The 26,586-nt window shown below is 42.5% G+C and overlaps 1 protein-coding gene across 5 annotated transcripts; it reads left to right on the forward strand.

The window, feature by feature from the left end:
- The first annotated feature begins 2,122 nt into the window (after positions 1–2,122).
- LOC127625558 (carbonic anhydrase 4-like) lies at positions 2,123–25,404 on the forward strand. 5 transcript variants are annotated; one of them, XM_052100882.1, is made up of 11 exons: positions 2,123–2,330; positions 16,338–16,382; positions 16,480–16,644; positions 17,066–17,211; positions 17,882–17,974; positions 18,068–18,134; positions 18,939–19,102; positions 20,935–24,637; positions 24,821–24,911; positions 25,187–25,278; positions 25,371–25,404. In XM_052100882.1, the coding sequence occupies exons 1-8, from the start codon at positions 2,270–2,272 to the stop codon at positions 21,112–21,114; spliced, it is 921 nt and encodes a 306-aa protein (XP_051956842.1). In that variant the 5' UTR covers positions 2,123–2,269; the 3' UTR covers positions 21,115–24,637; positions 24,821–24,911; positions 25,187–25,278; positions 25,371–25,404. The 5 variants fall into 5 exon arrangements, with proteins under 5 accessions (XP_051956842.1, XP_051956840.1, XP_051956841.1 ...); XM_052100880.1 differs by lacking the exons at positions 25,187–25,278; positions 25,371–25,404 and adding an exon at positions 25,004–25,132; XM_052100881.1 differs by lacking the exons at positions 24,821–24,911; positions 25,371–25,404 and having other exon boundaries at positions 25,096–25,230.
- Positions 25,405–26,586: the final 1,182 nt, after the last annotated feature.

Consider the following 26,586-nt stretch of genomic DNA (forward strand, 5'->3'; position numbering starts at 1 on the left):
GGATTTGCGGTTTATAGGTGAGTGTGAGTAAAATGAACATTTGTGTTTACTGATGTTTGAACGTAGAGTTCAGAAATCAATATTTAGTGGAATAATCCTGATTGTCAATCACAGCTGTCATGAGTCTTGGCATGATCTCTGCCAGTCTTTCACATTGCTGTTGGGCGACTTTATGCCACTCCTGGCGCAAAGATTTAAGCAGCTTGGCTTTGTTTGATGGCTGGTGGGCATCCATCTTCCTCTTGAGGTGTTCAATGGGGTTCAGGTCTGGAGATTGGGCCTGATGCTCGTCCATCCACACCTTGATTGACCTGACTGTGTGGCATGGGGGGCATTGCCCTGCTGGAGATACCAATCCTCAGAGTTGGGGAACATTGTCAGAGCAGAAGGAAGTAAATTGTCTTCCATTATATCCTTGTATGTGGCTTGATTCAATGACGAATCTGCCCGATTCCAGCCTTGCTGAAGCACCCCCAGATCACCAAATATTGATTTCTGATCAGTAAATTACTAAAATATTAAAGTTCAAACATTAGTATTGTGTTGTTTACAAATTATTTTTTGTTGTTTTTCCAGAGCTGTATATTGTTTATTACAGAAAAGCTGGCTGCCCCATTCAACTGACATCTAAATTGTAACACAATCTTCTACAGCTACTATAATCAGTGACCGAGTATAACATATTTTACAAATATGCTCCAAAATACAGAGAGATAGAGACAGACATCTAGATACAGACAGACAGACATCTAGATACAGACAGACGCATAGCTAGATGGATAGATAGACAGACATCTAGATACAGACAGACAGACAGACGCATAGCTAGATGGATAGATAGACAGACATCTAGATACAGACAGACAGACAGACGCATAGCTAGATGGATAGATAGACAGACATCTAGATAGATGAGAGACATATAGATAGATAGAGATAGACAGACAGACAGACAGACAGATAGATGGATAGAGATAGATAGATAGACAGACAGATATAGATAGATAGAGATAGATAGACAGACAGACAGACAGACAGACAGATAGATATAGATAGACAGACAGACAGACAGACAGAGATAGATGAGAGACATATAGACAGATAGATAGAGATAGACAGACAGACAGATAGATGGATAGAGATAGATAGATAGACAGACAGATATAGATAGATAGAGATAGATAGACAGACAGATAGATAGATATAGACAGACAGACAGACAGACAGACATAGATAGATATGGATGGATGGATGGATAGATATAGATAGACAGACAGACAGATATAGACAGATAGATAGATAGACAGACAGACAGACAGACAGACAGAGATAGATAGATAGATAGATAGATAGATAGAGATAGATAGACAGACAGACGGATGGATGGATGGATGGATAGATATAGATAGACAGACAGACAGACAGACAAACAGACAGATAGATGGATAGATATAGATAGATATATAGACAGACAGATAGGACAGATAGACAGACAGACAGATGGAGATCGATAGACAGACAGATAGATAGGACATATAGGTAGACAGACAGACAGATATATATAGACAGACAGACAGACAGATACAGATATAGACAGACAGACAGATAGATAGAGAGACAGATAGATAGGACATATAGATAGACAGATATAGACAGACATATAGATAGACAGACAGACAGATAGATATAGATAGATAGACAGACAGATAGATAGCCATAGACAGACAGACAGACAGATAGGACATATAGATAGACAGACAGACAGACAGACAGACAGATCGAGATGTATAGACAGACAGACAGATGGAGATCGATAGACAGACAGATAGATAGGACATATAGGTAGACAGACAGACAGATACAGATATAGACAGACAGACAGATAGATAGAGAGACAGATAGATAGGACATATAGATAGACAGACAGATATAGACAGACATATAGATAATCAGACAGACAGATAGATATAGACAGATAGACAGACAGACAGGTAGAGATAGATATAGATAGACAGACAGATAGATAGCTATAGACAGACAGACAGATTTTAGTTTGTATTGTTATTTATTATACTAACATGTAAAAGTGTGCAAGGTTCACTGTGATGTAAAGTGTTAGCAGTGATGCTCTCAATATCAGAGGAATGTGATGGGAGGAGCCACCAGACTCTCATCCTGTCCATTGATAGATAAATAAGTATAAAAGAGCTGATCACTCAAAGGGTCACATTAATTCCAGTCTCATTGCTGGTGTCACAGGACATTCACAATGTGGTGTCTGCTTTCAGCTTATCTTCTGTCATTGATTCTGCATTTATGCACCGGTGCAGGTGAGTCCACAAGATTCATTGTAGCCTTTAATGAACGATGCTGCAAAGGTGTTTGTGTATCTTTAACGCATTATATACGCAAGTCCAAGTTTTAATGCTGTGTATTTAAAATATATACATGTTTTAGATGCCTTGCAGGTAACGTTAATTTGTGCATTTCGTGATCACGTGAAATTTAACTTATCTCAGACACTAAATTAATTAGTAATTTTTTTTTGTGCAAAGTCGCATTATTATTTTCATTCATGCGAAACGATGCATGAATACATTTTAATTTAATTAGATTTACAGTTTGCTTCTATGCTGTTTTGAGCGTGGATGCAAATGATTTCCAGCATTAAATAAGCGAGTGATTAATATATCTAACATTAACTGTTTATCAATAACTTTAAAATTCAAGGCAGTTAAAAGCTTCACTCGTTCATTTTCCCGCGCAAAATGTACAACAACTTCAGGGAAAATAACAGAAACTCATTATTTATTTTATCATGTTTTTAATCATACATTATTTTATTTTTTATTTTCTCAAAATGGCAATATGTACAATAAATGGATAATAAAAACAACCCCGATCACTATATCATTTTATTCAGAAACCAAAATAAGGACGCCTCCACTGTTTACTGATTCATCAAACTCATTTAAAAATGTAATTCAAGTTAAGATAAAAAAAAATCTAAACATAAATTTCGTTTTTGTGCCAAATTAAAGCATTTGAATGTCGAGGTACACATTTAAAAATAAACATTAGCCGATTTAAATAGCAATTTGTTTCTTACCTATGCTGTCGGACGGTTATTTATCTTATAAATGTATACATTTAGCAGCAGGACCTTCACTGTCATCTGATGCACAAACCTCGAAACACCTAGAAAAGTCCATGAGTGAAAAATAAACCCTGAGCAACGACTCTTACTCGTCATCTACAGGAGGTGAGAGGAGCTTCTCTCAAGGACACTCGGTTGTGTATGACGGCATTATAGTGCCATGAGGGGAAAATTAATTTTAATATTTCGATCAAAATTATGAGAATAAAGTCATCACTACGAGATGAAAGTGGTAATATTTCTAGAATAAAGTAGAAATTACATAATTAAAGTGGTAATATTTAGGGAATGATGTCGAAATAACGAGCGTAATCGTTAAGATTAATGTGGTAATATTTCGGGAATTAAATCGAAATTACTAGAATAAAGTAATCGCTACGAGATTAAAGTGGTAATATTTTGAGAATAAAGTAATCGCTAGGAGATTAAAGTGGTAATATTTCTAGAATAAAGTAGAAATTACATAATTAATGTGGTAATATTTCGGGAATGATGTCAAAATAACGAGAATAAAGTAATCGTTACAAGATTAATGTGGTAATATTTTGAGAATAAAGTCATCGCTATGAGATTAAAGTGGTAATATTTCGAGAATGATGTCGAAATAACAAGAATAAAGTAATCGCTACAAGATTAATGTAATATTTTGAGAATAAAGTCCATATTACGAGACTAAAGTAATTGGTAAAAATTGGAGATGAAAGTGGTAATATTTCTAGAATAAAGTAGAAATTACAAAATTAAAGTGGTAATATTTCAAGAATAAAGTTGAAATTCCGAGAATTAAATCATCGTTACAAGATTAAAGTAGTAATATTTCGAGAATGAAGTCAAAATGATACGAATAAAGTAATCGCTACGAGATTAAAGTGGTAATATTTCAGGAATAAAGTCGAAATTAACATAATGAAGTCATCGCTATGAGATTAGTGGTAATATTTTTCGAGAATAAAATTGAAATTACGATAATAAATTAATCGCTACAAGATTAAAGTGGTAATATTTTGAGAATAAAGTAGAATTTACTAAATTAAAGTGGTAATATTTTGGGAATAAAGTCGAAATTACGAGAATAAAGTCATCGCTACAAGATTAAAGTGGTAATATTTCAAGAATAAAGTTGAAATTCTGAGAATGAAGTCATCGTTACGAGATTAAAGTGGTAATATTTCGAGAATTAAGGCGAAATTACAAAATTAAAGTGGTAATATTTTGAGAATGAAGTCGAAATTCTGAGAATGAAGTCATCGTTACGAGATTAAAGTGGTAATATTTCGAGAATGAAGTCGAAATTCTGAGAATGAAGTCATCGTTACGAGATTAAAGTGGTAATATTTCAGGAATAAAGTCGAAATTAACATAATGAAGTCATCGCTACGAGATTAGTGGTAATATTTCGAGAATAAAATTGAAATTACGAGAATAAAGTAATTGCTACGCGATTAATGTGGTAATATTTTGAGAATAAAGTAATCGCTTCGAGATTAAAGTGGTAATATTTCTAGAATAAAGAAGAAATTACATAATTAAAGTGGTAATATTTTGAGAATAAAGTAATCGCTACGAGATTAATGTGGTAATTTTTCGAGAATAATTAGATAGTTGAGGAGTGGGGAGAGACAGAAAAAACAAGTTTGTTTGAATGGACTGGGGACAAAAAGTCACATATTTTTCAAAAAGATTCAGTCGACATGACAGTTGTTGTTTGAAAGAAGAAAATCCACTCTAGCGCCTCTTGTGGCAACACTGAGAATGCAGCGCGTACTTTGAGCGCTGACACATTTCACAACACAACGATACGGGAAAGCGAGCTTGCGTAGAGTATGACTTCAGTGTCCAGATACTGTAGCTATGTCAATAAAATAACAATACACCTTACTCACAGTAGCGCCATCTTTGATTATTGGCGGGAATAACAAATAGGCTGTTTATACTTTGGAAGAAGCCAAACTTTTTTCTGCTGGACGAACTACAGCACCCTAGGCAAGCGAAGACGCTGTTTATAGTACACGCAACGTCGCTGTGTTTAATGTACTCTTCCAGCCACGAGTAAAGCTAATAATGCAGGTTTTTCTCTCCGTGTCGCTTCTTTGTTTTATTAAACTCGTCACGGCCACTTCCACTTTTAAAAGCTAAATTATCTCTCCACTCGTTTGTCGCGAATGTGTTACCTAGGTAACAACTCCTCAGCTGGCACACGTGATTGTAAATAAAAAGTGTCAGTTCCAAGCCACACCCACAAATAGTTTTAACCAATCATCAACGCTCTTTGACTAGCCGAGTTCTCTTGGGTCAAGAATTCCAGAGATGTGCGCGAACAGGAGAAATCACACCTTGGCAGAACGAAAATGTCACGTCATCATTTGTAGGCGACCTAAGCGAAGCCTGTTCGCCCAGTAAGTATAAATGAGCCTTATGGGATAGACTTACTGTCTCTTCAATGACGTAAATGGTCTGCACTTATATAGCGCCTTTTTAACCTTAACGGTATTCAAAGCGCTTTACACTGTGACTCATTCACCCATTCACACACACATTCATACAACAATGGTGGCAGAGCTGCTATGTAAGGTGCTAGCCTGCCATTGGGAGCAACTTGGGGTTCAGTGTCTTGCCCAAGGACACTTCGGCATGTGGAGTCATGTGGGCCGGGAATCGAACCACCAACCCTGTGATTAGTGGCCGACCCGCTCTACCAACTGAGCCCCACAGCCGCCCACGAATCTTTCAAAAGATGCTATTTCAATGCGTCAAGTGGGTTTTTATTGTCATTTCTATATAGCTTATATACATTAGTACGAAAAGTTGTTACTCCAGGAGGTCATATTGGGTTTGGTGTTTGACCTAGGCCAGGTGAGCACTTGGAGGCAGTAGGGTTTCAGGGTAGAAACTGTTGCGGAGTCTGCTGGCGGTGGCACGGATGCTCCTGTACCTTCTGCCAGATGGCAGGAGGGTGAAGAGTCCATGAGTGGGGTGAGAGGGGTCGCCCGCAATACTGGTGGCTTGCGGAAGCAGCGGTTGTTGCATGTGGTGTCGATGGTGGGTAGAGAGACTTTTTTCAGCTGTTCTCACAATTCGCAGGGTGGGGTATTGTGGGCGGAGGCTGCGCAGTTCCTGTACCACATGGTGAGACAGTCAGGACGCTCTCTGTAGAAGGTGGTAAGGATTGGATGGGGGAGTTAGGCTCTCTTCAGCCTCCGCAGGAAGTAGAGGCGCTGCTGGGCCTTCTTGGCTAGGCAGGTGGCGTTGAGAGTCCAGGAGAGGTCCTCCAACATATGTATATACGCACCAAGAAACCTGGAGCTTTTGACTCTCCACAGTTGATACATTGATGTGCAGTGGTGAGTGGACTGCTTGGGTCCTCCTGAAGTCAGCAATCATCTCGTAAGTCTTATCAACATTAAGAGAGTGTTGTCTCTACACCATTCTGTGAGCTGGTTCTGTACGCTGACTCATCATTGTAGCTGATGAGGCCGATGACTGTAGTGTCCTCAGTAAACTTGAGGATGTCATTTGAACTGTACTTTGCAACACAGTCATGAGTCAGCATGTGGACTGAGCACAGCGGAACGATCCAAAATCACTTTAAACAATTTTACAACCCATTGAAAAGACTCTATGTTTATCCCTCACAGCCTTGTTGTCATTCCCACCAAAAATCAAAGATGGCATCGTTGTGAATGAGGTCTATGGGTTGGATGTTCATCATACGTCTCAAAACTAAGAGCCACTTTTCAGATATGTACTGTATATAACCACTTCAAGATAGAACTCACACATTATCTTGTGTGATTAATCTTCTTATTGTGGTTCTGGTAGCTGATTATCAATTAATTAACTGATGAGTAATACGCATTGGCGTAGTCAACAGGTGAAATCTGGGATGGTAAATGGAAACACCAATGTGACCTTGATCAACAAATGTGCCCTAAGGTTACTCCAGAGGGACTGAAACTGTAATAAGTGAACTGTAAATAACTTAAAGCAGATTTAATTAATTCATTGGCTCAATAAAATGTCAACATGGCTCATTAATTGCTCGTTTTGTGGATGCATGGACTGCTGTGGTCGTAATTGATGCAAGCAGTAATAAAATAAGAGGAAGCAAAGTGAGCTTGCCTATATTATAAAGGAATGGTTCACCCAAAAGTAGGGCTGGGACAACGCGTCGACGTCATCGATTACGTCGACGCAAAAAATATGTTGACGCAAAATATGCGCGTCGATTCGTCAGACCCAAAACAAAGATGGCGGCGCCGGAGAGTAGTAGCAACACGATTGGCTTCTCAGACTATCAGAAGTGCAAGGCACTCGTTCCTCTAAAGTATGGGAATTCTTTTAAATTAAAGGAAACAATTCCGTGATATGTCGTCTTTGCAAAATGGTGATGGCCTTCCATTCAAGCACCACGGCAATGCACCAGCACCTGAAGAGGCGCCGCACGCGCACACACAGTATTCTTAAGGTGAAAGGAAAGTGTCAGAGTGGAAGTTGTTATTTGCATGTGAATGAAGATGCTTTTTTTCAGTATGTTCAACATAAATGTTGAATTCTGAATGTTTATTTTCATTATTTTTTTTTTTTTTGGAAAAGCACTTTCTGTATTAGCTTAAAGCCCCCAAGTTTACAATAGTTACTGTATTCTTTCAATAGCTCTAAGAAAGGGTGGCTGGGTGACCTTTTTATTTTTTTATTGAATGCTAGACATCAGAATGCATTATTTTGCTCTTGTACACTTTTACTTGAATTTTATTTTTGAATTGAGTTTAAGAAAAAGGTGAGTGGCAGAGTGTATTACTAATATATGTTGTTGTTGTTATTTTTATGTGAATGAAGAATTAAAACATGCACTTTTTTCAGTAAGCTAGGCCTGTGTGTTTTCACGGCTTCAAGGTTTTATTGAATGCTACCTCTGACTAAGAATGCATTACTGTGCACTTGTATAGTCTTTTATTTTGGAATTTTAAGAGCAATAAACATATATTGCAATGTTAAGGAATTAATTATTTTTTTCATTCAGATATGTAAATCAACATGTATAAATTGCTATTTGTCAATTAATGGGGAGATAATCGAATCGGACTGGAAAATTGGATCGTTAGATTAATCGATGCATTGAAAAAATAATCGCTAGATTAATCGTTTAAAAAAATAATAGTTTATCCCAGCCCTACCCAAAAGTGACAGTTCTGACATTATTTACTCATTTCCTTGTGTGCATTACCTCACCACAACAAAGGAACAGCAGAATGATAGGGACTGAAATCCTTAGTCACCATTTACTTTCATTGCATCTGTTTTCCATTCAATGTCAGTCCCTTACATGCACGTTTACACATTTCACGTAGGCATGGACTAGGCATACGGGTTTGGAACAACATGTACATTTTGAGTGAACAAACCCTTTTAATGGGTACCAGGTGTGAAAGCCTGGGATACATGCAAGCCCCAGAATGTTTGATAGGGGCTTCCAATTACATTTCAGCAAAAACTAAATTGATGGAAAATAGCAAAAGTGGTTCACGTCATATTTTTGTTTTATTCGGCTAAAGCCATTTTCTTTTGTCCAATAATATTATATACATATTCAATCGTTTACTTTGGCGGCATGGCACCATACCAATTGAAGCTCTGCTGTAGGATGCAGCGTTGTGTCTTTTTTTAAATTCTGTGAGTGTAGTCAATGCAGATGGTGTAATATGCGCCCCTGACACTTTAATCACTCAAGAGGACAGATTTAAGATCCTGGAATATTTACATGCTTGAATACTAATGAATTGCATAATAACAGCTTGTAAATGCAGTCTCGAACCAAATGAAATGAAGGAATGAAGACATAAAGAAAGATGTGAATGAAACACTTCTGCAGAACACAAATATATATATATATTTTTTTTTTGTTTTTTGTCCATCCAGTTTAAATTATGTATGGGTGAAATCATAACGTGAGCCAATAACCTCAGTTTACTTGATAAAATGCATGCACATAAAATATGTTATTTGAACATGACCAACTTAACCAAATGTGACGGGGCGGATGGCGGGGACGGGTCGTGATGCTACACGCCCGGCCCCTAATCAGGCTAATCAAGCCTCAGAGAGGGATAAAGGCCGACTGGAGACTACCGTGGGACAGAGAGAGAGATTTACGGGCAGCTGTCCAACACCTTTGTGTGTTTGTCTGTTTAAGTTCATCATTAAACTATTATTTAAATTGTCAAGCCGGTTCTCGCCACCTCCTTTCCCTTTAATCCCTTTACACTGGTGCCGAAATCCAGGAAGGAGGAGGGATGCACCGTAGTAGAGTCCTCGCCACTACCATCCACCCCAATGGAGCAGCCGCGGCCATCCGCCAGAGGACGGAGGAGCCCGGCCGCCTGGAAGCGGAGGAACGGCCGCCGACCATCTGGAGCGGTTACCGCTGCCAGGGGCGGGGGAGACACCTACCATCCACCAAAAACGCGGCAGGGCATTCTGTCCGCTAGAGGCCGGAGGACTGCCTCCAATCCACCCGGTGAGGCGCGGCTGTCTTCCATTAGAGGGTGGAGGAGGGGCCGAGGACCAAGCTACGGCGTATCAGAGAATCGGCGAGTAAGTGTTTTATTTCTCTCTCTCTTCCACTGACACACTAACTTCCTGAGCAGATTTGAACCTACATAACCCATTTTCGTGTGTGTAGTATACACCCTGACTTACTGCTGTCCAGCAGATAACACACAGTATCATTGCATGCTTTTTCCTTTCTTTTATGTGCATGAAACATTATTTATTTTCTTTTCTATGTCTTTTGTGTCTCTATTTCAGAGTCTTTGACCCCTTTGAAAAATTGACCTATTGTTCACTGTTACGTTTATTTCTCGTGCCGCTCTATAGATCAAAGGGCTGTTTGTTCATTCATATAAACAAGTCGCAGTAAACGGGCAGGTATTGTGCTATAGTGACCATGCTTTGGACTCAACACTGTTAATGATAGACTAGATTCATTAAGATTCGTCTGCTTGTCCCAGAGAATATAAACCAAACTGATGCACTCCAAAGCCACCATGGCCATTTTTGAGCCAAGTGAATTTGAATGGATTCTTTGAACTTTCAAAAGCACATTTGTTACATTGATAATTAAACTGAATGATTGTATGTACAAAGAGAGATCTTCGAGTAAAGCCAAGTATGCCATTCTCAAAACAAGTTGAAACACAATAAACACCTTTCAAATAAGCCTAGGACACTCTCATTAGCTAGAATACATGCTACATTTGAATGCAGATCCAGCTGACACACATCACAAAGATTTATTAGCTGCTTTTCCACAATCGGCCAGTTCGAGCCGGGGCTATGAACTAGCCAGGCGGGGTCAATAGCCTCATACCTTGAGCCGCAAGACCAAAATCAATCTGCGTTCCCACCATGAGACCAATAGCCCTGCCCTAAAACCCACCCTTAATACGCCGCCCTAGTATCAACGTCACACCCCGCCCATTCCACTAGCAAGAGGGAAGCTCAAGCTGAGGTACCACGTTATCTAGAATATAAAGTTTATATCTTTTGTAATCATTAGCTAGCTAGCAAGATCAGTTAGCGTTGACAACTCACCGTCTGTAACTCCCATGGTGTCCCAAAATGGTATCTCCACTAACAACGGGACGAAGTCCCAGCACACCGTCCATGATCTTGAACCATGGAAAGTCATTTCTTTGGGCACCACTTTGTACATTGTGCATTTTAATGTGGTTGTACTGTACCTTTGTGTACTGCATACACAACCTGACAAGTTCGGCGAAACTCCGCCTTTGACACTGACCCTAGTTGGTCTACTTTGGCCCAAAGGTAATGAGTGGGCCAAAGGCCATTGGTGTTGGCCCCGAGAAAGCCCTGAACATTGTTGACACATGTCTCCTTTCTTAAAATAATGTGTTGTCTATGAGGGTAGCTACAATTTCATGCCTGTATTGTATCGATTTGAAGTTCTGTTTGATGATTGGTTGGTATCTATTGGAATAAAAATCAGGTAGGCAGACCTGCCCGTGGTGCCCATTTAACTGGCACTACCTCTTTTGTATGTTGACTTTCACAAGCTGGCCTTCAATCTTTTGAACAAACTCAAACATTACAAATCGAGGGGACTTGAACTATTTGTTTCAATGGCGTGTGTGTTTTTCGTAAATATTTGATTTCTGAGATATGGTCAAAATATTTGCTCTACTAGAGAGGTGGAGACATGCATGTCTATTGTGAAATAATAATAAAATAAGAAACAAGAATGTGACTCTTGTGACGCTTGGGTGGTAGGGTCTTCTATAAGCAGATAGCAGAGATAAATAGAGCGCTGAACCCTCAACACATGTCTTTATATTTATCAAACAATAGAAAACCAGTTCCTGTGTATTAGGGCCATTTGAATGGCAGAGAATAACAACTAATAGATTGGAGACATTGGAACAATTCTTTGTAAGGGAGGAAAACACAACAGCCAAACTTTGGAAGAGAAGTTTCATAAACATGGAATGAGAAAGAGTTGGAGTCTGGATCTTGTTGTCTTGGTCTTCAGACCTTTCAAGAGTACTTAAACTTAAAAGTACTTAAAGAGTACTTAGTGCCCTCCAAGCTTGATGAGAAACTCCGGGCTCTGGGCTTAAACAGCTTGCTGTGCAGCTGGATCCTGGACTTCCTGTCAGGCAGACGTCAGGTGGTTAGAATGGGCAGCAACACCTCCTCATCACTGACCCTCAACACTGGAGCCCCGCAGGGCTGTGTTCTCAGCCCACTCCTGTATTCCCTATACACACATGACTGTGTGGCAACACATAGCTCCAATACCATCATTAAGTTTGCTGACGATACGACGGTGGTAGGTCTGATCACTGACAATGATGAAACAGCCTACAGAGAGGAGGTGCACACTCTGACACGCTGGTGTCAGGAGCACAACCTCTCCCTCAACGTCAGTAAAACCAAGGAGCTTGTAGTGGACTTCAGGAGGAAATACAGAGAACACAGCCCCATCTCCATTAATGGAGCGCCGGTGGAGAGAGTCAGCAGCTTCAAGTTCCTCTGTGTCCACATTACTGAGGAACTCACATGGTCCGTCCACACTGAGGCCGTTGTGAAGAAGGCTCACCAGCGCCTCTTCTTCCTGAGACGGCTGAGGAATTTTGGAATGAACCACCACATCCTCACACGGTTCTACACCAGCACTGTAGAGAGCATCCTGACTGCCTGCATCACTGCCTGGTACGGCAATAGCACCGCCCACAACTGCAAAGCCCTGCAAAGGGTGGTGCAAACTGCCAGAAACATCATCGGAGGTGAGCTTCCCTCCCTCCAGGACATATACACAAGGCGGTGTGTGAAAAAAGCTCGGAGGATCATCAGAGACTCCAGACACCCGAGTCATGGTCTGTTCTCACTGCTACCATCAGGCAGGCGGTATCGCAGCATCAGGACCCGCACCAGCTGACTACATGACAGCTTCTTCCCCCAAGCAGTCAGACTGTTGAACACTTGATCTATCACGATCAATAATTAGCACTGCACTTTATAATCTCACACTGGACTGTCAACATATTCTCCTCAATTCAACTACTTATATATATTTCATATACTCCCACTTATTGTATATTGTGTATTCTATATTGTGTGTATTGTCTACTGTACATTGTATATAATTATTGTGTTGTGTAAGTATGTGTACATTTGATATGTAAATTGTGTTGTGTAAGTATGTTGTTTATTGTAATTGGTATATGTCTCGTCACTGTCATGACTGCTATGTTGCTCGGACCTGCACACAAGACTTTCACCTACTGTTGCACTTGTGTACATGGTAGTGTGACAATAAAGTGATTTGATTTGATTTGATTTAAACACGGCCTTGATCTGGGTCTAGGCCTATTGCCTTGTTAACCAACACCTGGATTAGGATCTTTTCAGGATCCTTAAAGGGCAAAGAAGTTTCCATCTTTGGTGTATCTCAGATTCAAAAAAAAACATGACTTTGGTTCAGGTGTCAGTCTGGTGTTGGGGGTCAGGGATTGGTCTGGTCTTAGCGGGTCTGTTATTGGTGTGGCTCTGGTGTTAGGGGGTCTCGTATTGGTCTTGGTCTGGTCTTAAGGAGGCCTGGTATTGGTCTGGTCTTTGGAGGTCTGGTATTGGTGTGGCTCTGGTGTTAGGGAGTCTAGTATTGTTCTTGGTCAAATATTGGGCTGGGTCTGGTGTTAGGGAGTCTAGTAATGTTCTTGGTCTGGTATTGGGCTGGGTCTTGTATAGGCCTGTGTTTGGTCTAAGGGGGTCAGGTATTGGGCTGGGTCTGCTGTTAGGGGATCTCATAATGGTCTTGGTCTGGTCTTAAGGGGGCCTGGTATTGGTCTGGTATTTGGAGGTCTGGTATTGGTGTGGCTCTGGTGTTAGGGAGTCTAGTATTGTTCTTGGTCAGGTATTGGGCTGGGTCTGGTGTTAGGGGGTCTCGTATTGGTCTTGGTCTGGTATTGGGCTGGGTCTTGTATAGGCCTGTGTTTGGTCTAAGGGGGTCAGGTATTGGGCTGGGTCTGGTGTTAGGGGGTCTCGTAATGGTCTTGGTCTGGTCTTAAGGGGGCCTGGTATTGGTCTGGTCTTTGGAGGTCTGGTATTGGTGTGGCTCTGGTGTTAGGGAGTCTAGTATTGTTCTTGGTCAGGTATTGGGCTGGGTCTGGTGTTAGGGGGTCTCGTATTGGTCTTGGTCTGGTATTGGGCTGGGTCTTGTATAGGCCTGTGTTTGGTCTAAGGGGGTCAGGTATTGGGCTGGGTCTGGTGTTAGGGGGTCTCGTAATGGTCTTGGTCTGGTCTTAAGGGGGCCTGGTATTGGTCTGGTCTTTGGAGGTCTGGTATTGGTGTGGCTCTGGTGTTAGGGAGTCTAGTATTGTTCTTGGTCTGGTATTGGGCTGGGCCTTGTATAGGTCTGTGTTTGGTGTAAGGGGGTCAGGTATTGGGCTGGGTCTGGTGTTGGGGGGGGTCTCATATTGGTATTGGTCTGGTCTTTGAAGGTCTGGTATTGGTGTGGCTCTGGTGTTAGGGAGTCTAGTATTGTTCTTGGTCTTTTATTGGGCTGGGTCTTGTATAGGTCTGTGTTTGGTCTAAGGGGGTCAGGTATTGGGCTGGGTCTGGTGTTAGGGGGTCTCGGTCTGGTCTTAAGGGGGCCTGGTATTGGTCTGGTCTTTTGGAGGTCTGGTATTGGGCTGGGTCTGGTCTAAGGGGGTCTGTTGCTGTTTATTATCGTTCAGTAACACTAATATAGTGATTGTATGTCCATACGAAATCATAAAATCTCCTCAATCCTAATACCATAACGAAAGAATGAATAGAAGTAACACCCATATTCTGGGGGGGGGCAAGTTCTCCTCTGACTAAACAACATGAATATAATGCCAATATTAGTCATTTGTGTGAAGTGCATGTCACGGTTTAACATTAGTAAACTTAGTAAGTGGTAAGGCCAATGTTTAAACAAAGATTTTGTATGAACTGTAAGATTCATGACTAATGCCTTTGAAGTTCATCCTGGATTAACTGCAGAAGTTCACATAGATGCATTGTCCTTTGTTAGTTGGCTGATGAAGGCTTTTGTTATAAGAGTGTAGTCCATCAATAGACAATGATGAAGGCAGAGATCAGTCTTAACAGGTCTGGTATTGGTCTAGGTCTGTCTCTTAGGAGGTCTGGTTTTGGTCTATGTCTGGATCTCAGTAGGACTGGTATTGGCCTGGACCTTTGGGAGTCTGGTCTAGTTCTGGTCTTGGGGGGGGGGGGGTCTGTTTTTTGTCTGGTCTTCTGACTGGTAGTGGTCTGGATATCTGGTATTGCCAGGGTCTTAGAGGATCTGGTATCAGTCTGGTTCTGGATCTTAGGATGACTGAAATTGTTCTAAATCTTTGGAAGTCTGGTATTGGTCTGGGTCTTGGGTTGGTCTGGTATTGGTTTGATTCTGGGTCTTGATCTGAGGACTCAAACTGGTCTGGATCTTTGGGTGTTTGGTATTGGTCTGGGTCTGGATCAGAGGAAGTCTGATCTTGGTCTGGCATTAGGGGGTCTGTTGTCAGCCTGGGTCTGGTGTTGGGGGTCAGGTATTGGTCTGGTCTGAGGTGATCTGGTATTGGTCTGGTCTTAGGAGGACTGGTATCATTTTGGGTCTGGATTAGAGACCAATAGCCAATCAACTTGCATACTTTCTATTTGCCTATCTTTTAAATTTGCTTAGTTTCCAAGTAAGCCCGTTTCACAGCGCAGAGTTGTCTCTGAAATCCTCCTCCCAAGCTTCACATGTCTATATCTGCTACATGGGGATTGTATTTGTCTAATTGTGCAGCAGCATGTCATACATGCTTAACTTAGCAAGACTCCGTTCTTGCTCTGCAGCTGTAACAGCAGCGTAGCAGATCTAGTCCACCAAGCCCTACAGTATATCCTATCAATATGTCTTACCCACATTAACATGCTTATTCTTGACTGAGTTGTCATGACTGAAATGTGACTTTTCCTGTGTAGAAGGAAGTGTTTGTTTCGAAACGAAGAGAAATACGTTCATTGTTTCCTTTGATAACAAGTTGTCTTGTCATCTGTGTGAATTCTCTTGTGTCCGTGAGATGATAAAGGGAGAGGTACGATACGGTGATGAAATCACGTCATGAAAGAGTAATGTCATAACGGAAGCAAACTGTTGCTGCATTAGCCAAGAAAGACTTCCTCATTTATGTGACATTCAATATAAGCCCAAAAGTATGTGTACACCACCTTCTAATTAACGGGTTTGGCTATTCCAGTCATTTCTGTGGACAAATCTTAATGCTTTGTCATACAATGACATTCTAGAGAATTATGTGTGTATAATTTTACTGCAACAGTTTGGCAAGGGCCCATTTCTGTTCCAGCATGACAATGCCTCTGTGCACAAAGCAAGGTCCATAAAGAAATGATTTACTGAGGCTTTGTCCTTACAGAAATGACTGGAATAGCAAAACCCGTTAATTAGGAGGAGGTGTCTACATTTGGCCATATACTGTCCTTTACTCCTTAGAGACGTGTGGTCAACTTTCACAAGCGCACACACTGAGATTTGAGCAAGGGGATTTCCAGGAGATTATCCAAGTTATTGCTGGCTGTCCAGACAAAATGCATTTTTATTTGTGCTAACTTACCTTATGTTATCATACAGACTGGTGCTACCAGACACAAGTGAGCTGTGATAGCCACTGCAAAGGTAAGCCAAGCATTTATTTTACTGTGCCCTTATAGACAAAGCTGCACAACATACACACGGTCACATCATCGTCTAAACATCTGCATGTTGGTTCAAGGTCCAGACCGGTGGAGAGAAGTTAAGGCAGAATGCGGAAACACCAGACAGTCACCGGTCAACATAGTGACGAAGAAAACCAAACTAGATGAGCGACTCAAGCCTTTAAAATTCAACGGCTATCAGAATTTATTCGACAGCACCATCAGGAACAACGGTCACTCTGGTGAGACTACAGACTGGACATCAGCAACAGTCAAATCTCTTTTAGAAGCCGAGATGTCGTAGACCAAGGGTGGGGGTGCTTGGGTGGGGTTTGTACATTTATGCATTTGGTAGACGCTTTTATCCAAAGTGACTTATAGTGCACTAATTACAGGGACAATCCCCCCTGGAGCAATCTAGATTTAAGAGCCTTGCTCAAGGACACAATGGTGGTGGCTGTGGGGATCGAACCGGCAACCTTCTGCTTACAAGTTCTGTGCTTTAGCCCACTATGCCACCACCACTCCTGTAATGATAAACCAGTCCAACCAGTTTAGAGTCAACCATTGTTCTCAGAGGCCCCAGAGTTGCTATCAGACTTCAGATTTTCAGATTTTATTCAGATTTTCAACAGAAATGTGGTCTTCTCCATCCCTCTACAGTTCAGGTCAATATACCCATCACAGCCACAGTGTCTGGAGGAAACCTGAAAGAAGTATACAAGGCCGTACAGTTCCACCTTCACTGGGGCACCAACGGAGGGCCTGGATCTGAACACACAATAGATGGAGAGCAGTACCCTATGGAGGTACCACCAACATTTTATTTGATTTATTTGTGTTGGGCCAGTACAAAAACATAATCTTAGCTGAAAGACTAAAAAAGATTTTTAGTGACTCCAGCCAGGTCTCCTTAGCAACCAAATTGGCCGGTTGCTAGGGAGGGTAGAGTCACATGGGGTAACCTCCTCGTGGTCGCTATAATATGGTTCTCGCTCTCGTGGGGCGTGTGGTGAGTTGTGCGTGGATGCCGCGGAGAATAGAGTGAAGCCTCCACACGCGCTACGTCTCCGCGATAACGCGCTCACTGAGTCACGTGATAAGATGCGCGGATTGATGGTCTCAGACGCGGAGGCAACTGAGATTCGTCCTCCGCCACCCAGATTGAGGTGAGTCACTACGCCACCACGAGGACTTAGAGCGCTTTGGGAATTTGTCATTCCAAATTGGCGGAAAAAACTGTTGATCTACATACCTGTGAATGCATATCAATTTTATTAAATTTGAATGCAGCAAGTTGTTACCAGCTACTATTAACGGTCTACAGTTTGGCTAATTAACTATCATTTGGCGGAAGATTTGTTTACTGTGTTTACCATGAATAATATCAATATCATATTACCATTGGCATCATTTTAAAAAGCAATAAGCCACTGGAGTATTACCATTCACATACATTTATATTTACTCTCTCGTCAGTTGCATATTGTCCATATGAAACAAAGATACAACAGACTAGAAGATGCGCTCAAAGACCCGTCTGGAGTCGCAGTGCTGGGGTTCTTCTATGAGGTTTGATTTTCACTCTCTGGTCCTTTAAAATTAAGAAATAATGGATTGTATGATGAATGTAGACTGAGAAGAAATGTCATTTCTATCTGGCAGGAGTCGAGCAGCAAAAATGGAAAATATGACCAACTCACACAGTCCCTGAGTAGTGTGCAGAATGCGGGTATGTACCTGCAACAGCATTATTCTGAACAACTGCTTCCAAAAAATGACATTAAAGGAGTATTTTAGGATATAAGTGCACTACCATAAACGGGGACGGATTACCAACCGGGCCAATGGGGCCAGTGCCCAGGGGCCCTTGACTACCAGGGGGCCCTTGACTGCCCGGGGGTGCCCTGGGCTTGGTGATCCCCCTGCTTGAAAATCCTTTTGGGCATGAACAGCGAACACCCCCAACCCCAAGCGATCGACAACTTTTGGGCATGAACAACAACCCCAATCCCCTCCCCCAACAACTTTTGGGAATGAACAACGAACCCCAATCCCCCTCCCCCCAACAACTTTTGGGAATGAACAACGAACCCCAATCCCCCTCCCCCCAACAACTTTTGGAAATGAACAACAACCCCAGTCCCCCTTCCCCCAACAACTTTTGGAAATGAACAACAACCCCATCCCCCTCCCCCCAACAACTTTTGGGAATGAACAACGAACCCCATCCCCCCTTCCCCATGGGGCCCTTGGAGATAATTGGTCCCAGGGCCTTTGCAAGTCATAATCCATCCCTGCCCATAAAATCTTGGACTGTCCCCATTCACTTCCATTTGTAGCCGTGACGAGTAGAAATAATTTTTTTGGTAATCTACATTATGCCACAATGTTATTAATTGAGCTTAACTTGTATTGAACCTCGAACTTTCCTTTAAATTGAAAATACTCTGGAATATTCCTTTAATGTCAACAACATTTGTAGAAATAAGTTAAAGTATAGTTTCTCTCTTTTCTGTTCGTTTTTTTTTCATAGATGGAAACACAACCCTTCAAAAGATCTCTCTGAATCAGCTCATTCTCTCCGAAGGGAATTTGACTAACTATTACCGATATAACGGCTCACTTACCACACCTGGCTGCACTGAGGCTGTGGTGTGGACTGTTTTCGAAAATCCAATTCCTCTCGACAGAAAACAGGTATGCTCTAACTGTCCGTCTCTCGCTGACATGTGTTGTTGTTAACTGCCATCCGTGACTCGTGCCGACCCTATGGATAACAGAACGAAATGTTGCCCGATCCTGCGGCATCTTCATGATCATTGTTATGTTTGCGTCCATTGTTGCGGCTATTGTGTCAATCCGTCACATTGAAGGTTTCCCTAGTTTTCGTTGACCCTTGACTTTCAAGCAATCGGTCTTTCCTGAGGACATGTCCAAAACGAAGTCTCCGAGTCGACCGAGTCGAAGTCTCTGCATCCTCGCTTCTAAGGAACATTCTGGTTTTGTTTCTTCTAAGACTGAACGCCATAACACCATACCAACACCATAGTTGGAACGCATCAATTCTTCTTCTGTCTTTTGGGTATGAGGCAATTGAAAAGACCATGGCTTGGGTCAGACGCACCTTCGTCTTCTTAAGATTCAGAAGTAACATCTTTGCTTTTGAAAAGGGATTAATGGAAAGATTAATGGAGGCGGGAACCGGCTTGACAATATAAATAATATTTTAATATTTTGTAATATTACAAACACACAAAGGTGTTGGACAGCTGCCCGTAAATCTCTCTCTCTGTCGCACTACCGTCTCCAGTCGGCCTTTATCCCTCTCTGAGGTTTGATGTGCCTTATTAGGGGCCGGGTGTGTAGCATCACGACCCAGCCCTGCCCTCCGCCCTGTCACGTTCCTCCCTCGTTCTCTCAAGCCAGGGAGCCCCCGGCATAACATACACAGGTCATCGCAGTCTACCTGGATGAGGGAGGGGACAAAACAAATTGTGGGACCTACACGCCGTAACAACGATCGTGCCAAATTAACATAACATTTAAAAAAAAAAGAGAGGGAAAGGCCAACACGGATCGGCAATGTGAGAGAGAGAGAGAAAAAACGCTTACTCGCCGGTTCTCCGATACTCCGTAGCTTGGTCCTCGGCCACTCCTCCAACCTCCAGCGGAGGACAGCAGCACCTCCCCGGACTGATTGGAGGCAGTCTTCAGGCCCCTGGTGGACGGAACGCCCCGCCGCCCCTGGCAGCAGTTCTCCTGTTCCAGGTGGTCGGTTAGGAGCCCCTTCTCCCTACGTGGTCAGCGGCCATTGGCCCGCTCTCAGGTGGCCGGGCTCCTCCGTACTCCGTCAGATGGTCGTGGCTGCTCCGTTGGGGTGGATGGTAGTGGCGAGGACTCTACTACGGCGCATCCCTCCTCCTTCCCGGGTTTCGGCACCAGTGTAAAAGGATTAATGGAAATGAGGAGGCGAGAACCAGCTTGACGATATAAATAATAGTTTAATAAGGAACTTAAACAAAAAGACAAACACACAAAGGTGTCGGACAGCTGTCCAACGTCAGTCTCCGGTCGGCCTTTATCCCTCTCTGAGGCTTGATTAGCCTGATTAGAGGCCGGGTGTGTAGCATCAAGACCCGGCACCACCCTCCGCCCCATCACATGGTCTTTTGCGGCATATTTGCATAATGCAATATGTTGTTTGATTTCTTGACTGTAGCTTCCATGGATTGATCCAAGATCCAAATATCAAAATAACAAACCTTTATGTCATATGATTTCTCACCTTGGCTATTTTCCTTGGCTCTTTAATTTGACAATATTTTCTCAGATTTTTCATAGTGCAAAAGTGCCAGAGTGAAGTCAAATATGTCCAGTGTTTCTCGACAGCTTGAGATTCACAGAAGCCTGAACACTGTTGACCAATCAGCATCCAGGACTTCAACTATCCATTGTGTAATACAAGCTATAAATCTCTGAATTGTTCTGTATAATACACTAATCAATACAATCCTTATGTCTCTTAACAGCTTCAAGCATTCTCCTCCTTGAGGTTCCATGATGGGAAACCGATGGTGGACACGTTTAGACCCGTGCAGCCTCTAAACGGACGTTTTGTGTATCGGTCCAGCGGTGCAGCGGTTCTGGCCAGCGCTATACTTCTGTTTGCCTCCATCATTACAACGCATGTCCTGTTCCATCTCAATTAGCACAAGACTGGCTCATTATATCCTTCTCATCGAATCCACGGACCAACCTGATCAAGCCAAACCACGGAATTACAGCTGCCAAATGAAGACCAGACACATACGCAAGCACAAAGACTTGAATGTTAGGCCCAGCCGTTGCAAGCGCACTGTCCCGTTGAACATATTTAGCGCTCGTTCTTGCGTTACTGTTACTAACAAACCTCAGTACTCAAGGGGGTGATAGTTACTTTCAAAAGTCCTTGTCATTAAACTGGATGTGTTATTATTTAAAGTCAGCATGAAATTAAAATTCACCTCTATCTATTTTCTAAATGCATGTTATTGATCTTATTGTGAACGATTCATCCATGCATATGTTTTATTTATTTTTTTGACCTTGTAATCTTTAATCAAAATGTAATAACTCAATCTTTTGGTGAAACGACAGACTTCTCCAATCATTTAGTCTGTGTAAAGGGATCAATACCGTAAACACTCTCTCTCTCTCTCTCTCGCACCACCATCCGCAGTCGGCCTTTATCCCTCTCGGAGGCTTGATTAGCCTGATTAGGCTACGCCCTGTCACATTCCTCCCTCGTTCTCTCAGGCCGGGGAGCCCCCGGCATGACGTACACCCCCCTTCCCTGGGGAGGGCGTGCCTCACACCCGTCTGCCAGCAGGTCATCCCCGTCTTCCTAAATCTGGGAGGGTACTGGGGGAGAACAAAAAAAATAAATAACTCAAATTTAAAAGAGAGGGAAAAGGCCAACGCGGAGCGGCCGTGAGACAGAGAGAGAGAGAAAAAACACTTACTTGCCGGTTCTCCGATACGCCGTAGCTTGGTCCTTGGCCACTCATCCACCCTCTAACGGACAACAGCAGCCCCTGGCGGACGCAACACCCCGCCGTGTTCTCGGGGAACAGAAGGGGTCTCCCCCGTCCCTGGCAGCGGTTCTCCCGCAACAGGCGGTCGGCCGGGAGCTCCTCCCCCTCGTGGTCAGCGGTCCTCTCTTGACCCCGCCGCGTTTAGCGGCCGGTAGGGGTCTCCCCCCACCCCTGCCAGCTGCCCTGGCCGCTCCAGGTGGTCGGCTAGGAGCCCCTTCTCCCCTCGCGGTTGGCAGCCGTTCCTCCGCTTCCTGGCGGCCGGGCTCCTCCGTCCCCCGGCTGATGGCCGTGACTGCTCCGTTGGATGGTAGTGGCAAGGACTCTACTAGGGCGTATAAAGGGATTAATGGAAAGGATGCGGCGAGAACCGGCTTGACAATATAAATCATATTTTAATAAGGAACTTATTAACAGACACATAGGACAGACAGCTGCCCGTAAACGCTCTCTCTCTCTCGCACCACCGTCCGCAGTCGGCCTTTATCCCTCTCTGAGGCTTGATTAGCCTGATAAGGGGCCAGGTGTGTAAAATCATGACCCCGCCCTCCGCCCTATCACAGTCTGCTTAAACCCCGCCCCCTTTCTAATAAATACCACAACCTTACGTAGAGTCAGTCGCATGTTGGTGAAGATGGCAAGGTGTATTTTTGCCTGTTTTCATTCCTTAAACCAAGCGTCCTTGGTTATGGGTCAGCAGGCTTGAATTAACATTTCCAATGAGGAGGAATAACGGCGAATTTGCAGTTGTGTTCGCTAATTAATATTAATCACTAATTAATACAACACTTCGGAAGCCTCTGGAGTTTATTTATATTTTTGAATGCATTTATCTTGGGATGCACAGCACGAGTAAGTGTTGCTTTCCTTTATATTTAGTGTAAGTATATGTTGCTCCACCATGACAGTAGCAGATCTGAAAGAGAAAACCGACTGTAGAAGAAGACTTTGTCTGCTATAGCGCCCCTTGAGGCAACTCTTGAGAATGCAACTGCGCTCTGATACATTTAAAAACGCAGTGAAAGCATTGAAATGCAACGTGATTAGCTAAAAACCGTTGCGTCCATGTACGCAGTTCTACACTACCTATTTAGTGTAGAAAATGGACTTGTAACTTGGCAGTTCACTGCATGAGCTGAATGGAAATTAGAAGTGTGCTCATGGCTATCAATAGAAACTGGACTAAACCACGTGTGACCCACTTTGACGGGCTGGCAGGTAACAAATGCATGACCTTTATCCATCATAGAGACCGGCCAAGACTCTTGAATATGTGCACGTACACACATATACGACTCTATAATTATCAGGTCGATGCATTGATGCGAGTTGCTGTATATGTGCATTACAAACTCACCCAGCAAAAGAAGGATCAACTCTCTTCAAGTGCATGGCACAGAGGTCAACGTGACATTTACATGAATACTTCTGGCAGACACTTTCGTACCTGTCACTTTAAGAAGTGTCAAAATACAGTACTGGGTTCCTAAGTTTAACCCAGATGCGCATTGCTTCATGCAAACACGTCAACGTTAAGAGGTTAAAGTGAAAACAAAACCAGTGTTTTCTGTGGCAAGAAGTCACTTTCAAATGAACAGGACATTTACAGCACAATTTCAAAAAAGTGCATTTTGTTGTTCTTAGGAAATGGTGCCATTTGTGCAAGAAAATGTGCATGTATTTATTTAATTTTTTTCACAATAGGACCATAGAAGCATCTCCATTCAGATTATTTGTCAATTCAGATTAGGGTTTTTCAATGGCCAATCAACATCCAAAAATGCTCAGTACATTTGGAATTTATCTAAACAAATTCTGCTAGTATTTTTCAGCGTGCCCCTAATAAATCTCACATATAGGCCTAAAAACAAAAACGAAAAAAGTGACATTTTTCTTTCAAAATCGTGTTTTGTGATGACTTACCTCATCAAATAACTTACAGTCAGTATTCTCGTGCTTTGTGCCAGTAACAATATTCTTCTTTAAATTGAAAACTGGGTTTCTTCCCATAACAGAGTTGAACTGTTGCGCTTGACAAGCCTGATATTGGTGTAACCGTAATGAAATGCACTCCTTTTTTAACTGTGTGGTCGAAAATATGACGTCACTGTCTTATCCTCCTGAGACCCCGCGTCCACATGCGTGGACATTACGTTTTGGTTTCGCTACAGGCTATGAGTTATTTAATTTCATTTAAACCGACTGATCTCAGTTCAGGAGACTCTGGGATGTCAGTAAAGGGTTAAACTTTCGATGCTCCGAGTCATGTGACAAAACAACATGGTGCCGATCACAGCGGAGTTTGTCTTTGGGAGAAACGACAACAAAACTACATCTGGTAATAAACCTAATTACGTTTTTACATTGAAAACATGTTTGAGTCGAAAGATTAGAGTCTCTAGTTTCATCCGATATGCCATTTTTTTCAATTTGAGCGATTTATCGTGAAACGCCACACTGATAAACACAATGACCACGTATGTGGACTGTAGGCTAATTTTCCTTTAAATATCCTTTATATTTACTGTGCATTAACACATTGAGAATTAATGCATCCAAACGCTGAAAAAATTGCTTTCAGAGGGTTTATATGGAGAGAGGATGAAAATAAGGTGCATTTCAAACTGTTCTGAGACCAGTGCAGACAGACAGAACACTGGAGGTTAAGTCATGCACTAAATAGGGAGCAAGGGAGCATCCTATAGCTCTCCTATAACTGTTCTGAGACCAGTGCAGACAGACAGCACACTGGAGGTTAAGTCATGCACTAAATAGGGAGCAAGGGAGCATCCTATAGCTCTCTATAACTGTTCTGAGACCAGTGCAGACAGACAGCACACTGGAGGTTAAGTCATGCACTAAATAGGGAGCAAGGGAACATCCTATAGCTCTCTATAACTGTTCTGAGACCAGTGCAGACAGACAGCACACTGGAGGTTAAGTCATGCACTAAATAGGGAGCAAGGGAGCATCCTATATCTCTCCTATAACTGTTCTGAGATCAGTGCAGACAGACAGCACACTGGAGGTTAAGTCATGCACTAAATAGGGAGCAAGGGAGCATCCTATAGCTCTCCTATAACTGTTCTGAGATCAGTGCAGACAGACAGCACACTGGAGGTTTAGTCATGCACTAAATAGGGAGCAAGGGAACATCCTATAGCTCTCTATAACTGTTCTGAGACCAGTGCAGACAGACAGCACACTGGAGGTTAAGTCATTCACTAAATAGGGAGCAAGGGAGCATCCTATAGCTCTCCTATAACTGTTCTGAGACCAGTGCAGACAGACAGCACACTGGAGGTCAAGTAATGCACTAAATAGGGAGCAAGGTAGCATCCTATATCTCTCCTATAACTGTTCTGAGACCAGCGCCGACAGACAGCACACTGGAGGTCAAGTCATGCACTAAATAGGGAGCAAGGGAGCATCCTATAGCTCTCTATGCAGTTAAGTGCGTTCACTCCTAAAATCTGATCATAAGTTCAGTTTCAGGCTGCAGATGATGTTTGGATCACTCAACATGTTTGACACACATGGGACGATGATCATCAGTGGATAGATTCAACATTTATAATGGATAATTTTATTTGAACATGGTTGACAGTGATTGGATGATGCTGGACGTTACTTTGAATCTGAATTAATTATGCAAATTTCTGATGTAACGTCTCAGAAACATGAATGACAAACACTCCTGGAAACATAATAAAGCATTTAAATGTATTTAAAATGTCACAACTTAGTCCACATACGAGGACATTAGTTTTTTGGGAAACTATTTGGTCTATAAATATATATTTTTTTAATTGCATGTTTATTTGGTGCTACTAGTTTCAAATCAAAAAGGGAAATGGAAAATGCACGCAGAAGTCACGCTCGGGTCTCAGGAGGTTAAATGTGATGTCACGGCAATATAGGGCTGAACAGAAAGTGGAGAGACACATAAAAAGTTCTTAATTTTCTCAGGAAATGCAAAAAGCATTAAAAAAAACATAGTCCGGGTAACTCGGCGAGTATTGATGCTGACTATCACACCTGGAGTCGTAAGTTTGAATCCAGGGTGTGCTGAGTGACTCCAGTCAGGTCTCCTTAGCAACCAAATTGGCCCGGTTGCTAGGGAGGGTAGAGTCACATGGGGTAATCTCATGGTCGCTATAATGTGGTTCTCGCTCTCAGTGGGGCGAGTGGTGAGTTGTGTGTGGATGCCGCGGAGAATAGCGTGAAGTCTCCACACGCGCTATGTCTCCATGGTAACACGCTCAACAAGTCTACGTGATAACATGCACGGATTGACGGTCTCAGACGCGGAGTTACCACGCCACCACTAGGACTTGGAGTGCATTGGGAATTGGGCGTTCCAATTCGGGAAGAAAAGGGGAGAGAAAAAACACAGTCAGTGTATGCATGTTATTTTAATTTCAATATTAGTCAAATGTAGGTATAGGGATATGCAACATGGCTGATTAAAACATTTATGCATTTGGCAGACGCTTTTATCCAAAGCGACTTACAGTGCACTTATTACAGGGACAATCCCCCCGGAGCAACCTGGAGTTAAGTGCCTTACTCAAGGACACAATGGTGGTGGCTGTGGGGCTCGAACCAGCA

This window comes from Xyrauchen texanus, chromosome 3 (assembly GCF_025860055.1).
Source record: "Xyrauchen texanus isolate HMW12.3.18 chromosome 3, RBS_HiC_50CHRs, whole genome shotgun sequence".
Taxonomy (NCBI): Eukaryota; Metazoa; Chordata; class Actinopteri; order Cypriniformes; family Catostomidae; genus Xyrauchen; species Xyrauchen texanus.